General features: G+C 54.3%; 6 protein-coding genes across 8 annotated transcripts; 2 read left to right on the top strand and 4 right to left on the bottom strand.

The window, feature by feature from the left end:
• The first annotated feature begins 21 nt into the window (after positions 1–21).
• Positions 22–1,415, top strand: H310_04569 (hypothetical protein). The gene is made up of 2 exons (XM_008868967.1): positions 22–993; positions 1,102–1,415. Exons 1-2 carry the CDS (start codon positions 58–60, stop codon positions 1,312–1,314), a joined length of 1,149 nt encoding a protein of 382 aa, XP_008867189.1. The 5' UTR covers positions 22–57; the 3' UTR covers positions 1,315–1,415.
• On the bottom strand, positions 1,305–2,189 carry H310_04568. Of its 2 annotated transcripts, XM_008868965.1 has the most exons (5): positions 1,999–2,189; positions 1,866–1,950; positions 1,598–1,812; positions 1,502–1,555; positions 1,305–1,446 (listed from the first exon to the last, which is right to left on the bottom strand). In XM_008868965.1, exons 1-5 carry the CDS (start codon positions 2,149–2,151, stop codon positions 1,375–1,377), a joined length of 579 nt encoding a protein of 192 aa, XP_008867187.1. In that variant the 5' UTR covers positions 2,152–2,189; the 3' UTR covers positions 1,305–1,374. The 2 variants fall into 2 exon arrangements, with proteins under 2 accessions (XP_008867187.1, XP_008867188.1); XM_008868966.1 differs by having other exon boundaries at positions 1,502–1,812.
• A 2,299-nt stretch (positions 2,190–4,488) lies between these two features.
• On the bottom strand, positions 4,489–6,553 carry H310_04567 (hypothetical protein). Its single transcript, XM_008868964.1, has 7 exons — positions 6,058–6,553; positions 5,800–6,004; positions 5,556–5,752; positions 5,264–5,459; positions 5,069–5,214; positions 4,786–5,017; positions 4,489–4,726 (listed from the first exon to the last, which is right to left on the bottom strand). The coding sequence occupies exons 1-7, from the start codon at positions 6,495–6,497 to the stop codon at positions 4,574–4,576; spliced, it is 1,569 nt and encodes a 522-aa protein (XP_008867186.1). The 5' UTR covers positions 6,498–6,553; the 3' UTR covers positions 4,489–4,573.
• A 447-nt stretch (positions 6,554–7,000) lies between these two features.
• Positions 7,001–9,013, top strand: H310_04566 (hypothetical protein). Its single transcript, XM_008868963.1, has 11 exons — positions 7,001–7,171; positions 7,227–7,302; positions 7,379–7,455; positions 7,518–7,818; positions 7,877–7,947; positions 7,997–8,062; positions 8,119–8,214; positions 8,263–8,347; positions 8,404–8,457; positions 8,515–8,604; positions 8,660–9,013. The coding sequence occupies exons 1-11, from the start codon at positions 7,097–7,099 to the stop codon at positions 8,830–8,832; spliced, it is 1,164 nt and encodes a 387-aa protein (XP_008867185.1). The 5' UTR covers positions 7,001–7,096; the 3' UTR covers positions 8,833–9,013.
• On the bottom strand, positions 8,838–11,051 carry H310_04565 (hypothetical protein). The gene is made up of 7 exons (XM_008868962.1): positions 10,836–11,051; positions 10,447–10,779; positions 10,155–10,401; positions 9,922–10,100; positions 9,774–9,872; positions 9,372–9,711; positions 8,838–9,322 (listed from the first exon to the last, which is right to left on the bottom strand). The coding sequence occupies exons 1-7, from the start codon at positions 11,028–11,030 to the stop codon at positions 8,985–8,987; spliced, it is 1,731 nt and encodes a 576-aa protein (XP_008867184.1). The 5' UTR covers positions 11,031–11,051; the 3' UTR covers positions 8,838–8,984.
• A 109-nt stretch (positions 11,052–11,160) lies between these two features.
• H310_04564 lies at positions 11,161–14,315 on the bottom strand (the record flags this gene model as incomplete). Of its 2 annotated transcripts, XM_008868960.1 has the most annotated exons (18): positions 11,195–11,331; positions 11,392–11,506; positions 11,555–11,634; positions 11,708–11,802; positions 11,860–12,000; positions 12,047–12,194; positions 12,253–12,316; positions 12,366–12,487; positions 12,533–12,600; positions 12,651–12,763; positions 12,815–12,954; positions 13,014–13,142; positions 13,196–13,234; positions 13,354–13,406; positions 13,460–13,640; positions 13,697–13,981; positions 14,038–14,217; positions 14,304–14,315. In XM_008868960.1, the coding sequence occupies 18 exons, from the start codon at positions 14,313–14,315 to the stop codon at positions 11,230–11,232; spliced, it is 2,067 nt and encodes a 688-aa protein (XP_008867182.1). In that variant the 3' UTR covers positions 11,195–11,229. The 2 variants fall into 2 exon arrangements, with proteins under 2 accessions (XP_008867183.1, XP_008867182.1); XM_008868961.1 differs by having other exon boundaries at positions 11,161–11,331; positions 11,555–11,802.
• Positions 14,316–14,671: the final 356 nt, after the last annotated feature.

Here is a 14,671-nt window from a genome sequence, read left to right as displayed (position 1 = left end):
TGTGTACACTCACTCGTGTGCCACCAGCCGACGACCGCCCCCTGAAACGATCCAAGGATGCAGCGCCGGCACAGCGGAGCGCACGCCGATCAGCTACCTCATGAGCTGCAGGTAAATAGTCCTCGCGCGAGCATGCCGCGGAAGAATTCTATGCCCGCAGGTGAGTCCAGTCGGTCGTCGGACTACCGAGGCGGGTCCGGGTTGCCTTCGTCGTCGACTTTCAGTGGAGGTGGTGATGGCCGAAAGGGCTTTAATCGGTGGACGCTCGTGGTTGTATCTGCTCTTGTGGCATTCGTTTTGCTTGTGGAGCTCCGGTACCAACAAGGATGCGACGTCAGCATGTCGTTTTCTCGTCACACGTCTCGTATCGGCGGGATCACCTTGTCGGCGCTGGAAACGGTGAACGTGACGCACTGGCTTGCGTTTGCGAGTTTGATTGAAGCATTTCTTCTGTCCAATGCTAAGGGAGATGCCGACACGCTTCTGGCCGCCCAAGCCGCAGCGGCCGCCGCAAAATCCATCGCGCTGAGGCCGCAACCCCTCGACGTCGACTTCCACGTGTCTAGTGTCCAGGTCGCGGTCGATATGTCCAAGATGAGCGAAGATACGTTCTGGAGCATTGTGACCGAGCTCGAGGCGAACCACCTGCACGTCCTCTTCGACGAATCGCGCCGCGTGATGCACATCTACGAAAAGAATGACGCGTACGATCCGAGAGCCCTCCCAAGCAAGTACATGCCGTCGTGGTTTGTGTCGGAGCCGTACAACGTTGGTCAGCCCCACGCGACGATCTGGTTTGTGCATCTAGACACTTCGACCGCTACCTACAGCATCAAGCAAGGGGCCAAGTCGAATCGGCGCCGCATCTTTGCCGAGGCCGACATCGTGCCATTGAAGCACCTCGCGTTTCTCGGTCGATCGGTGCCTGTGCCAAACAACGTCCAAAAGGTCGTCGCGCAGGAGTTTGCCCAGGAGCTCAACGACGGTATCGCGGTACGTTTAAGCGCATGCCCCGACGGGCCATATCATCATGCCCCTCCACCGCAAAACCAAGATGCAATGTGTGCTGAGACCTCACGGTAGCCCACGTGTTATGCATAGACGAAGCGACGAACGCAATGCCTGCGGGAGTTCGTTCGAGGCGATGCATTCTACGAAGCCGAGTGGTCGCGATGGGGGTGGATCGCGCTGTTTGCGTTGACGACGCTCGGCATATACCGTGGCGTGTTGCGGCGCTGGTGCCGAGTGCATGACGTGGCGTCGTCGCTCAAGCCAAGGAGTTTTACCGACACGGACCACAAAGTGTTGGTGTAATTTATAGGACCCGACTCCCCTCCACTTGCTCGAGCATGTTGTTCCACGGGAAGATGCCACTTAGTCATCTTTAAGGAGCAAATGGAGGTCCAAAGTATCCATGTTTCGGAATTCGTCTTCGTGGATGAGCGCCTGAAGATGAACGTGGTGAGGACGGAAACGCAGGGGACGGGTGAAGTGAACGCACCGAAATGTCCGATTTGTCGAGGAACATGACTCCGTCCAAATGATCGAGCTCGTGCTATGCATTGTGAAGTTGGAAAGCACTCAAAACGGTGAGTACCTGGAACACTCGAGCGTGGAGGTCGGTCAGCGTCCGATTCTCCACCTTTCGGCCGTCCAACGTCGTGTACGCGACTTGAATCTCGCTGGCGCGGGGCACAATCCCTTGGTATCCTGGGAAGCTCAAGCACCCTTCAAAATCCTTCGTCACGGTGGACGACGCGGACGTGATCACAGGATTGATCACGGCTTCATATGTAAACTCCGCGTCCTCGTCTAGACATGCACATGTGGTAAAGCGTCGATTCACCTCATGGCCGTTGTGATACCTCCGGGAACTTGTTCAATCATGAGGAAAAAACGTTGATTCACGCCGATTTGAGGCGCAGCAAGGCCCAACCCTTGGTACTCCCTCTAGCCAAACATTTCAATGCACACAAGACCCAGCAAGGACGGACATACCACAATGCTCTTCATAGACTTGACAATTGGCACGATCTCCTTGACATCCTTCACAGGGACCGACATCTTTCGCAGAGCGGAGTTCCCCAAGTAGACCAGTCGGTGCATGGCGATGGCGCGCTGCTTTTTCTTGTTGCGAGATTGTTTGCCCATGCCAGTCGATTATCCGGATTTCCGAATACCAACTTGTGGGTCAATTTGCAAATGAAGCGACGCGATGAGGTGTGCGCAAGATTGAACTCGAGAGACGACCAGCGGCCACTGACGCCATTGAACTGCCTCGACTTCTCTGTTGGCATCAGACAACTACCACGTCCGATGGGGTCACTCAGAACGTAGCTGCGATCTGGCAACGATGCTGCCTTCCAGACGAAATTTTACTTCGTGCTCCCCAACGAACGAATCAGCCATCAAAGATTGGGACCGCCCCTCTCCAGTAACGTAAGCTTCGAACCATGGACAAGGAGTACATTTATGATAGGACGGGATAGCACAGTGTGTCCTGGAAGGAAGATTTCGCATGGAGGTTCCTGGGGCTAACCAAGTAGGGCATACCTATGTTCGCCAATACATAGTGCCAAAACCAGCAAGAACCCCGCGTGAATGCCCACACCTGCCTTAACTGCGTCATTCTCTCGTTCCGCGAGGGTTGTGCTTATCGCCTTGAGTAGCGGCAACATGGGGGATGCTCCAGCTCCTGTTGGCTCTGCACTCACATCGAGGGCTCCGACGATACCTAGGCAGTGTGCCCCCCTCAATTTGCACAAGTGAGTTCGCACAAAAATCCTGTCCAATGCTGCAACATGATTGGTGGAATCAGTGGTCACTGGTTTACGATTGGTGGAATCACCAAGATAGCACATCCAAATGGCAAACTCGCTGTGTCACGCTTGACAAGCATCCATGTGTCCAAGCGTCCACGTTGATCGCCATCGTAGGTGGTGGATTATCGGGATGGGCAGTCGCTGACTTCCTTGCGACGCCATTGCCATCCATGTCGTTGTCTCTGCATATTATTGAAGCTATCGATTCCTTTGGAGGTCGAGCCGCGCCCATGGCTTCGGTGGAGGTTGGCGGGGCATGGATCTGGCCGAGCAAGGCCCTTGCGCTGTCCGTCGTTCATGATTTAAATGTGCCATATCTTTACGACATGGTGGCTGGTCACGGGAAAATTCGACTGGAGCATGATGGCATGGTCAGTGTGCGATCGCGTTTGCATGAGTTCATGCGGGTAGATATCCTAGGTCCACTCCATGAAAGCCGCAGTGCTCGAACAAATCCAAGTGGACCATCCACCTCTCGACTCAAGTATCTCATATGATGGGCCATTCGTGTCAGCTACAAGCAAGTCACTGGTAGCTTCACTTCTCGTAGCACTCTTCTCGTGTTGAATGAGAATCTCGAATATGCGCTTGTGTACAATTGTTGGCCGCCCTTGACATGTTCCAAGCTGTCCTGGCGCTTCCACCGCGGCTCGCTGCTCAAACCATTGCGTTTTCACCTGCTTTAAAGTTGAATCTCGTCCGAGAAACACGCAATGTCAAACCTTTGGGATGGCAATCTTGGCCAAGGTGAGGACTCGGTACGACGACTCCATCAGCACCTGTTGGTCTCCTCACGTTGAATTGTCGTTGCCCGAGGCCAGCGATCCATCTATAGCGTATGACCTCCGGGCCAGTCCATTGTCCAGCTCATGGATGCTTCGACGTGTGATGCAGTCGTGGCGTTTGTAGTTCCCCCGCGAATTTCTTTGGACTCCTCTCAATATTGCTCGACGCAGGACCAGCTGCGCTCGGCCGACCACGAACACAAGTTTGTGATAGCGCAGGCTCTTCAGTGCACTGACTGGTTGGGACCTAACACCCCGTTGTCTGCAAGCGTGAATGAAAGATATCACGTTTGCCATTCAGCGGGTGACCATGCATCAACGTGCCTCAGACGGACCGGTACGTTTGGCCACATCGACATGTATTCTTGGCAGCACGACCCGTTCATTTTGGCCACCGATGGCGTTCACGTACCATACTTGCTCGGTTTGGTTTCTATCGACAGAGGTGTTGCAGAGCCCAGGACATCGCAGCTACACCGACGAGCACCGCAGGACGGCGGGAACATCTTGCGGACACCAATTCTCAACACCCCCAATGCAAAGCATTCTATCGACTTGGCGGGATACGCTGACTGACTTGAATCCTTCGTACGTTGATCACTGCCTCCACTCTTCCAGATCCGAGACTGATGACGACTACCCTGGATTTGTTGAAGGGGCTATTCGCGCTGGTATTCGCGCCGCAAACATGTTGATCTCTCGACAGTGGAGAGTACCAAAGTAGTTCTGTTCTCGGACGATTGTTCTTGTGACTTCCAGGGTGATATCGACTCGGCACGTGATTCTCCTTTGTTGTGAAGAGCGATGGATTGTCAACACAAAGTTTGCAATTCACACGTCGGGCCCACATCGCAACCGTGGTTACCGTTCGATGGAGATAGCGACACATTGGGCTGACAGGGAACAAAATGTCGACACGTGCATTAAATCGAAAACTGAATTTATGAAACAAGGCGGCCTGTCTCATCAATTCGAGAGCAATCCATTGTCGACATCACCCAAAATATTTTTCAGGAAGTTCTCCGTCACGCGGGTGTAGTTGATAACGTCGGATCGGTCGACCTTGTCGAGAGGTTTCTCAGCGAGGCCAGTCAAGTGTTCTGTGTTCTTTTCCAAGTCCTATCACGAAAGGGGTCAGTCACGCTTGCTTCGTCCAGCGAAGTATCAGTCAGTCGCACCTCTTGCAAATGCTCAAAGAGGTCCTTCTCCTTCCCCTGTGGCAAATAGTACGCATAAACGTACGAGAACTTGAGGACCCGACGGCACGAGATCATAGTATCGATCGCAGCATTGAGAAAGCCGACATCCATGTACGACCCGTTCGCTTCCGCCTCGAACTCCGCCATGCGACGGTCTGTTTCTTCTCGCTTGCGCGCAGCAAACTTACCGGCCTCGGCATGGTTGGCGAAACTGCCCCATCAACAGGTTCATACCATGGTATCCCCAGAGCGCGGCACTTACCGTTGGTAGTAGTGCAAGTAGCGGTCCAACTCGGCTTTGGCGCGGGCGGCATCCGTGTCGGATGGCACTGTGTCGGGGTCGTATCGGTTGCATTTGTAGTACCCACCCGTGTTTGCGTTGTGGTTGGACCAAACGTCCATGCACGTCTAGAGCATGTTGAGACGAAACTCAAGGACGGATGGAAAGGCTTCGTACCCAGCAAAACTCGTACTTGCAGCTGCGGCACGTCATGTGATTACACCCTTGGTTCTTCTCAATGCGAATGGCACATTTGGGGCATTTCTTGGTGTTGGCAAGGATCCAGTTGGCCGTCTCGCTCTCGTTGCGGCATTTCTCCAGCCACGTTGCCAGCTGCTCGCACGATACAGGCATGTGCGCTTCGTCGCCACATCTGCAGACACATCGAGGTGAGATCATTGTGGTAGCTTAGTATACATGGACACCACAAGTGGAACAATACTGCTGGAAACGTGACGAATATACATACCGCAGGCAAAACAAGCATCCGCAAACGCACGACACAGTGCTGAGTCCCCCCGAGGATGCAATGGCCTTGTCACAGCCAGGGGCAGGACACCATTTGACGGTTTTGTTGATGTCAACGAACGAGCGGAGCAGGTACTCTTGGAACCGAGCATAATCCGCTGCGGGCAACAGTTTCTGAAAGATTGCATCGCTAACCCTCTACGCCACCAACAATTGATTCTCCTGCGATGGTGTACGAACATCACCTCGGAGCATCCATGTTGGGGGCACGTCGTCGTGATACAACCAGGCCCTTCTTGGATCTTGATCTTCAAATATGGGACCCAGCAATCCACGCAAAAGAAATGCTTGCAACCAAGCGCAACAAGTTGGGACGTTTCATCTTCGCAACAGATCGCGCATCTCCTCTTGACATCCTTGCTTTCTTCTTCCTGGCCCGTGCTCAATGCGCTGGCAATAAACGAACCATGAGATTTCAAACACCATGGAATGTAGCAACGTACCCTGCCGCTTGGCTCACCCCCTCTGGATCGCTGCAATATCGATCCATCAATTTTTCCTTGTCCCAAAAGAAATAGCGCAAAAGCAAACTCGCTTTGGGTTTGGGAAGGGACAAGACGCTTGCAACGTCGGCGATTAATGCATTTTGTTGATTCGCCAACGACGTTGGCGAAATCACCTGGTACTGGGCAGCAGTCGCACCAAGGTTTGTGTTCACTTTCAACGCTGCAGTTTTGGCCGACGATTCCGTCTTGGATCGTTTCGATTTGCTTCCTCCGCCCTCGTCGCCCGCTCCCTCGTCAGACGAGTACTGATACGACGACGTATCACTAGCGTAGTCGTATTCTTCGTCGTCGTCGACTTCTGCGTCCACATCGTCAATGTCTTGGAGCTCCTGCTCCAGCTCCAGCTCCACTTGCTCATCGGATGCCGCGCGGCTCATCTTCCTTGTTCACCAGGAACTGTTCTGGCGTTCACGCAAAACGAAATGCGCTTCTCCCAGGTCACACTTGCAATTTGTATGGAAAGAGATGACCTTAGCATGGGCGATTTAATCCTTACGTTAAACGTTTAACGGACCGTCGAAAGTCGGCCGATTTTCCAAGGAGTCGAGCCCAAGCTCCATCTTCATAGGGGGCTCATCAAGTACGCAGGTTCATGGGTGCCAGGAAGGATTCAATGCATATGCGATGTATGCGAGGAATTTTAATTGCATGAAGCAAGGCCCGATTGATGGGTGCATTGGAGCATTGATAAAGTACATAAACACGAGTTAAACTGATATTAATTCGAGGAGGGTTAAACGTATGTGGCATCATTTAAGCGGGGGTGCAGAGACATTCACGCAGCGGCAAGAGGCACTGCGATATCGCGATGGAAAGAGCGCGTTCCGAGCCTTCCACATGACTTCATGCACACAATGCGACCCTTTAAGTGAAATGGCGGTTGGAATTGCATTCACCAAGGCATCGCACTGGAATCTTCGATATCGAAGGACTTCATGTTCGCTATTCGCATCGTCAGCTTCATTCGTGGTTTGGTATGAAGGCGCACGTCGCTTCTTGGACGTTGAACTCGTTGGTGCTTTTCGCAGCGTTTCTCGCTGCGGGCTCTCTTGTACGGACCCTTCCCTTCTTCTCGACCACTCAGTCAAAAATTGCGTGCTGCATAGGGCCAGGGATTGCAAGGGCGTTGTGTCGATGACTCGCAGTGCGCGCTCAATGCCGCGTGCGTCACTGTCGACACAGGTTTGGGCTCCTTCCATCTTTCCCAACGATGGGCTGTGCAAGGGAGCTATCTAACGGGACAGCAAATTTGTCGTAGGCCGCGCTGCATTCTCCAAGTGCACAGCCAACAAACCAATCTGTGGCGGCCGAACATTTGGTCACTGCCCGTCGCAGGTGACACTCTAGTTCTATGGTTCGAACCAAGCACCTCCAACTAAATCGTGGTGACTTGGCAGGACTCGGAAATTGGCAACATGATGTGTGTGTTTGTCGAGACGAAGAAGATTCGAAACGTCGAGTGTTGCCCGGCCTCAGGGACGCAGTTGTTGCCTGAAGGGAGCCCAGTGGACGGGGTTGCCACTGTCTCTCCAAGTGCCACCACGGCGGCGTCCGCCGCGGCCACGACATCATCCCCCATCACGACTAAATCAGCCGCGCGAGAACTCCTCGTGGAGTCGGCAGTTTCTTGTTTCGATTGCTACAAACCTCCTGGAAGCAACCGAACCATTCCAGGCTCGTTCCAGTGCGTCTTAAAAGGTGCGTAGGCGTCCCATCGCGGTAGTCGTAGACGGTGAAATCTTCCTTGTCTGCGTAGATCAGTGCAAAGCGCAGAGCGTGTTTCCAAAGGTGTGCGACACTGGCCTCAGCTGCGACACCGCCAAGAACGTAAGACGTGGGGATTTCATGAATGAAACCCTCCCATCTCCGCTCGTAGGAACTGTGTTCGCGGCACGGCACGTGCGCGCCCATCGACTTGGACGCGCCCCAAGGCACTTACCGTGTACGTATTCCTCGATGCGATCTTGTGCGATGACCACTAGTTTTCGCTCGTTCCAGTGCATGTGCGACGTCGGGTTTGGCGGACGATTCTGTGACCAAGTCATCTCGAACGAATGTGTGGCAGATTGCGGCGTTGGCGGGATCTGCGTCGACGTAAGTGCTTCAAGGCCGTCCACTCCCCTCATCGTGGTTGGATGGCAGGGCCAATGCGTGTGCAAAAAGGGCTACATCGGCGACCAGTGCTTTGGCTGCACTCATGACGCAGCATGCAACGCAGACAAACTGTGTGCGTAGTCAACTCGGTTGGCTGTCGAGCGAATCACACGCGTCGTATGGTTGTAGCTGGCACGTGCAATTTGAAAACCAACACGTGCGACTGCGTCCCGGGCTTTCAGGGTACGATCGCCGTTCGTTCATTTGTGCCGCGTCGTTCGTTCTGACATTGCGACGCAGGCGACAGGTGGTGCGGCACAACGAGCGATGCGTCCGTCGCTGTGGTCGACATGTGCACGTTGCCGACCGGTCCCAACTGCGGTGACTTGGGTAAGTGTCAAGAACATGTCATCGTCCATGGCGTAGCTGACCCGACGCCGCACAGGAATTTGCCTCCAAAGCGAGTGCTACTGCCGCGATGGCGCTTGCGTTGGGTCGTTGTGTACCAAGTGTACGCTCCCGGGTTGTGTCGATTGCGTCAAGTCGGCGGCAATAGCATCACCGCTGTCAACACTGATCGCGTCATGCCTTGCGTCGTACCTGTTGATCGTGCTCTAGACGAGTCCCCATCAACCTTCGCGACGTGTTCAGTTTGGATCGATATAACGACAAATACATTTCTGGCAGCGTAAATGCGTCGTGGACGAAGGATACAAGGGGCAAATCTCGCGCACAGTCGGCGCCACACGTGTCGTCCAAAGAGTTTTCCATCATGCAGATGGAGTGGTCGATGCAAGCCCATGGCGGGTGCCATAGGCAACGTACGTGATGGTTGCGAACAAGATCCAGGCGGCCATCATCAGGACGGTGTGCCCTGGCATCTGAACGGCGAGCAGCCAGTTGAAATATATCGCAATGCACGGAACGTAAGGCACCGCCGGGCAATGGAACAATCCTTTGCCTTCGTCCCCCAGGTCCTCGTCTTCGAAATGTGTTGGGGGATTCCCAACGAGAATCCCCATTGCAGCCACCATCGCCACGGAGCACACTGCTGCGATGGGGACGCCCGCCGACGACATGTACGCTGCATACGCTTCCCCACCTCGACCTAACCAGCAAGTGGTCAGCGTTGGTTCGATGCGACATTTGGAATGTACTCGTAGCAACCACGGGGGCAATCGCGCCATGTTGCCAATGCAATGCGCTGAGAAACGACGTCAGGCCAAAGAGGGTCAGCACAAACGGGAGCTGGAGTTGCCAACTCCGCACGTGCAACGTCGGCGCAGGGCCGTAGCGCACGACGAGTAGCGACACGTTGGTCATGTTGAAAGCCAACAAAATCCCGAGCGAAATAAAGTTCCACAGGACTTGGAACTCGACAAACGTAGCCAACGTGATGAGAATGACCCCAGCGACGACGGTGCCAACGCGGGGATTGCCCGACGCGTCGAGCTGTCCCAAGAATCGCGGTAACAAACCGTCCGTCGCCATCGCACACTACTCGGAGCAAGTTACGTTCACATTCAACTGGTGGTAGTGCAAAGCCAATGCTGTCGAACCTGAACACGAGGCTGGGCGAGGAACCCGATAAGAATCCCCACCGGCATCGTCAACACTTCGCCAGTTTCGACGATGGGGCTCGCCCACAAGTACCCGACCTACGCTCCATCGCGTGACGCGTCGAACGAGCCTGCCAATTGTGCATACCGACTTGAACGCCTCACCGTACGATTCGTGGACGTCAATCAAGTTGTAGCGCTGCATTCCCATCACAGACAGCGTTGCCATGATAGAGAGGATTGCCGCCCCAATGACCGTCCCCAGCACGGCGCGGGGGATGTTTTTACGAGGATTCACGGCCTCTCCTGCAAGGCAGCATACTTCGTCTAGAGCCATTCACCGCATCGGCACCGACCTCATGGAAACTTTGATCGACTTACCGTAGCCGATATACCCGTAAAAGCTCGCGCTCGCTCCAACCATAACCCCTGGCCACCCAAACACGACCTGGCCCGTTGCGGCGTTCACGGTGGATGGTGGCAGGAACGGATCCAAGTATTCGACGTGGAATTGAGTCAATCCAGCGACGATGATGAACAGCACGACCGCGATCTTGGTCAACGTGATGACGTTGATGAGACGCTTCCCTATGGCCATGCCAGCACACACCACCAGCACGCACACAGTCTATGGAATGCGTTAGCGACAATGACTAAGCGTGAATGACGTGACCATGAGAGCGCACGCATAGAGGTCGATGGATGTGCCTGGTGGCTTCATCCAGGTTGGGCCATCGATGTTGAACATGAGTTTGATCCACACGACAAACTTGGCGCTCCACGCGCGAGCGTTGCCGGCACATGCGATGCCGTACTCGAGGGTCAAGAGAAATCCTGCGATCACTGCGGGATACTCGCCAAGGGCATGGTAAGCGTAGGCGTACGTGCTGCCGTGGGTAGGAATCAACCCCGACAGCTCCATGAACGCACATCCCGTCAGGACACACCCAATACCCGCGAGGATCCAGCTGAGCACCGCTGCGGGGCCAGCGTAGCAACGAGCTATCTAGAACGGGAACAAACATGAGGTGAACCCACGGATTGTCGTGGCAATCGAAATACCAAGCCCGCTGTGGCGAACACCCCGCTGCCGACAGTCCCACCAATTCCAATCATGATCAAGTCAAAGAGCGACAGCGACCGAACGTGGACATCACGGTGGATCTCATCTTGCAGTTGAGCCAGCGACTTCTTCCAAAACGCGCGGGAAACGAATGACGTCCGGCGCGGCGCCAAAGCCGCCTTCTCCAACGACATCGTCACAACCTCCCAACACGACTAGCGAAGGGTGGCACAATAGCGAAAAAAGCACCCCTTCCAGTCAAAAAAGCACGGATTTTACAAATTGCGCACCCGTTAAACAAGGTTAAAGCACTAATGATATCGTTTTCAGTGCATAAAGTGTAAACCCAAACACACGTTGCTCCGGATAATTCCCTCGTTTTAATCGGATCCTTCATAAATAACTATGTCTCTTGTCGAGGATGGTGTTGTTCAGGATGCGGGTCGCGGTGTCCAGGAGACTGACGGCGACAAACACTTCGTCGGCTGTCGAGATCTACGGCACGATGGCCATGTGAGACGTCATGAAGTGATGCGGTGACGGCACAAGAGGTACCTCGTGGTTCTCTGTTTTGGCGATGTCGATGCATGAAATCGCCGCGGCAATGCACGACACAGCGGCTGCCAGGTGGGCATTTGGATGGAGCCCCACAGCGTTGTCCCCCAATAGCCTACCCAAGCAAGTATGACATTTCAACACTGTCGTTCAGTCGTCCTACCGAAGTCGCAGCCACGCCTGTTGCTCGTCATTCGAAAACCTGCCCATAGCTCGAATTGCTTGTAGTTGAATGTACAGGGACTGCATGAGGAACCAAGCACGGCATGAATGACCGACACCGCTACGACTCGTTCATGGAGCACGGAAAAAATACCCTCACGCGGCGCGTAATGGCCATGAACATCGCTGCTCGGCGAATGAGCTTGGCTTTTGCTGGAAAACTACCCGTGCTCAGGATAGCGCGAATGTCTACCATACACGTCGATACCCATCAGGAGGTGTCCCTCTATCGGGCGGTGAGCGCACCTTCACGACTGACCGTGTACGTGTCGCAGTACGTTAACGTCCTCGTGTCGAACACCGTGGTGGGCTCCACGCGGTGCAAGATCACATCTTCGCCGAAAAAGTTTCCCTTGTGGAGGATTCGGCCCATGCGAGCGACGAGCCCTAGCCATGCACATGTTTGGCGCAGCCATCATTTCATGGTGCAGACCTTTTGAAATGATATACATCTTGTTGGTGGTTTCACCACTGCGAACGATCAGCTCCTGCGGTGGGTACAGCTCGGCGTCCATGCGGGTGCAAATAGCCGTGATGAACCGAACGTGTTCGCCGCGCGGGCCTCCCACCATAAAGTGCACCTAATGGTGTGAGCGAGTTGATAACGCCGGACGGGCAACAAGTCGCTCCCACATATACCTTTTGAATCCACTCGCCCGCCGTGTACACACACAGCTCACCGCGGAGGCCCGGGGACAAGTGTCTACAATTAGTCGTTGGTGGCCAGCCAGGGTCAACGTCGGTGGTCGTACCCCAACACTCGGGAAAAGTGTTTATGCAAGAGCAGATCGCGGCTGTGCAAAAAGTACTCGCGGAGTCGGACCGTCATGGTGCGAGGAATCGATTCTTTGTCCATGTATACGTTCAGGTGGTCCTACCCCGACCATGGGTCATGCTGCCGTCGTCGATGCAATTCTACCATTTGCTGGTTGAACTCCGTCGTGGATTCGTCCAAGCTCGAGACGAGCCCGCACACCGACCCGACAACTAGACAAAACGAAAAATGACGTGCCCTCGTGGGTGAGCCATTCACGTACTGAACGAGTACGCGCCGCACCCTATCGTCATGCACACGATGGCCACGCCTTTCTCGACAAACGTTGCGACGGGCACATCGCCGTACCCGATCGTGCCAATCGTCATCACACTCCTGCACACGGCCAACCTCAGCGCGGACCACCATTGAAATGACGGGGTGTACCAATAAAGGGCGGCAATGTACTGCGACGCAGGGTTGTCGCCCACATAGGACGAGTTGTACGACAACTGCCACGACGCCTCTTGGTCCTCAAACTGTGGCACAGTCACCCACACACATGCCATCCAATGCGCCAACACGACCTGTTCATCAAGAGGCATCGGCTTATGTTGGTCGCCATGACGGGTGCGCGAACACTCACCATGATCAATGCATATTTGCCCAGCTGCGACAGCGCAATCGGTAGCCCCAACACAGCATTCCACCGCGCCAAGATTCGCGAAGCGCGGAAGACTCGCGCAAGCTTGAGGATGCGGAACACGCGAATCAGCTAGCGCCAAAGTCGACGTCATGAAATCCAACGAAACGACGGGCTGCTGCTACCTTGAGCGCACTCACGGCATTGCCTTTCACCGATAAGCTCTATCCATACGTTTGAGGTTCTCACGCGTGTGCAGGATGACTCTGTCGCATCAGGCAATTGGAACCATCCATCGCAACAAGCATTCACACAAACGCTGGCATGACGACGTGGCACGTACGACCGCGATGAGGTTGTAGGGGAAGACAGAGATAAAGTCGAGGGCAAACCAGCCTGCCACAGACCGGTGAGGGGGCTAACGACGTTGTTTGCGATGATGACCTTACCATATAAGTAGTGCTGAAAGATCAGGGCCGGGTGTTCGATCACTTGGTTGGTCGTTTTGTCGACGTACGGGGTGAAAAAGTTGAAGCTCAGGTCAAGGAAGAAGAGGACGTCGACGAGGCAATCCCAGGCAAACATTGGATCTGACACGGATTCTTCCACGACAAACGCAATTTGTGCTGGCTACAACAGACGAGGGAGGGAGGACTAGTGACGTCGGACACTTGACGTCGTCGCACCACAGCGATCGCGGTGTAGAAGAGCAGGACGATGAGTGCGACATCCCATGACGCGCGGAATGTCGAGTTGGGATGGAACGGGTTGTTCAGCTTGACTTTGGACGGCTTTCGAGTGAACTGCGATGGCCGTTGGGTGTGCTTTCTCGAAATGTTCTGGACGATCAAGTGGTTGTCTTCGCGGAGCTCGGCAACGCTGTACTTTTTGTCGCTTTTCATGACTTCGTGCATGAGGCTGCGGCTAGGTTTTGGCACCGAGTTGTCCATTTTGCGTGTGGCCATGCGTGCCTGCACACGGAGGACGACACATTGACTTCACGTGTGTCCAAGGCACGGGCACGTACTCTTTGGTAATTGTCGATTTGCTGGAATCGCGTGGCCCCCTTTTCACTGATGCGCCGAAGCGGTGTGTGACTCAATACAGTGTGGAGCAAACTGCCTCGTTTGTGCGCGTTCGAGGTCGTAGTCGCAGCGCCTGAAGTTTCGTAGTCGTCGCCGTCGTCGTTCTCGTGCGTTTCTTGCACCTGCAAAGCGAGGTGGTCATGGCGTGCGCCACAGTATACAATACTATATGGTTGAACAAACAAGGCGTATGGGGCAGTGACCATACCTCCGCCATCATGGACCCACGGCGGCGGTCACCCGGCACCGCGAAACGTCACCCGGCTACCTCTCGTGGCGAGAAACTGTTGTTCAAAACCGTCGAATCGGTGTAACTTGTCGGTCGATGCAGCGCGGCATCTTCATCCGCGACAAGCGACCGAGACAGAAGTGTTCTCCATGAGCCTCTGGAGCGGCCGAGCTTGTCGAGCATGACAAGGAGGGCGTCGTGGGATTGTTGTTCCCGCCTCAGATATTCTGATATATTGATGAAAATCTGTGATAATTGCAGATTGAAAATGTTAAAATGTTGTCAGTAATATTTGCACTTCTTGAACTGTTTTTCATGTATTTTTTTGCCTTTTTTCGAAATTCTGT

The sequence above is a fragment of the Aphanomyces invadans genome (genome assembly GCF_000520115.1).
Source record: "Aphanomyces invadans strain NJM9701 unplaced genomic scaffold supercont1.7, whole genome shotgun sequence".
NCBI lineage: Eukaryota > Oomycota > Saprolegniomycetes > Saprolegniales > Verrucalvaceae > Aphanomyces > Aphanomyces invadans.
The sequence above is the reverse complement of the archived record's forward strand: the minus strand, read 5'-3'. Positions and strand labels throughout refer to the sequence as shown.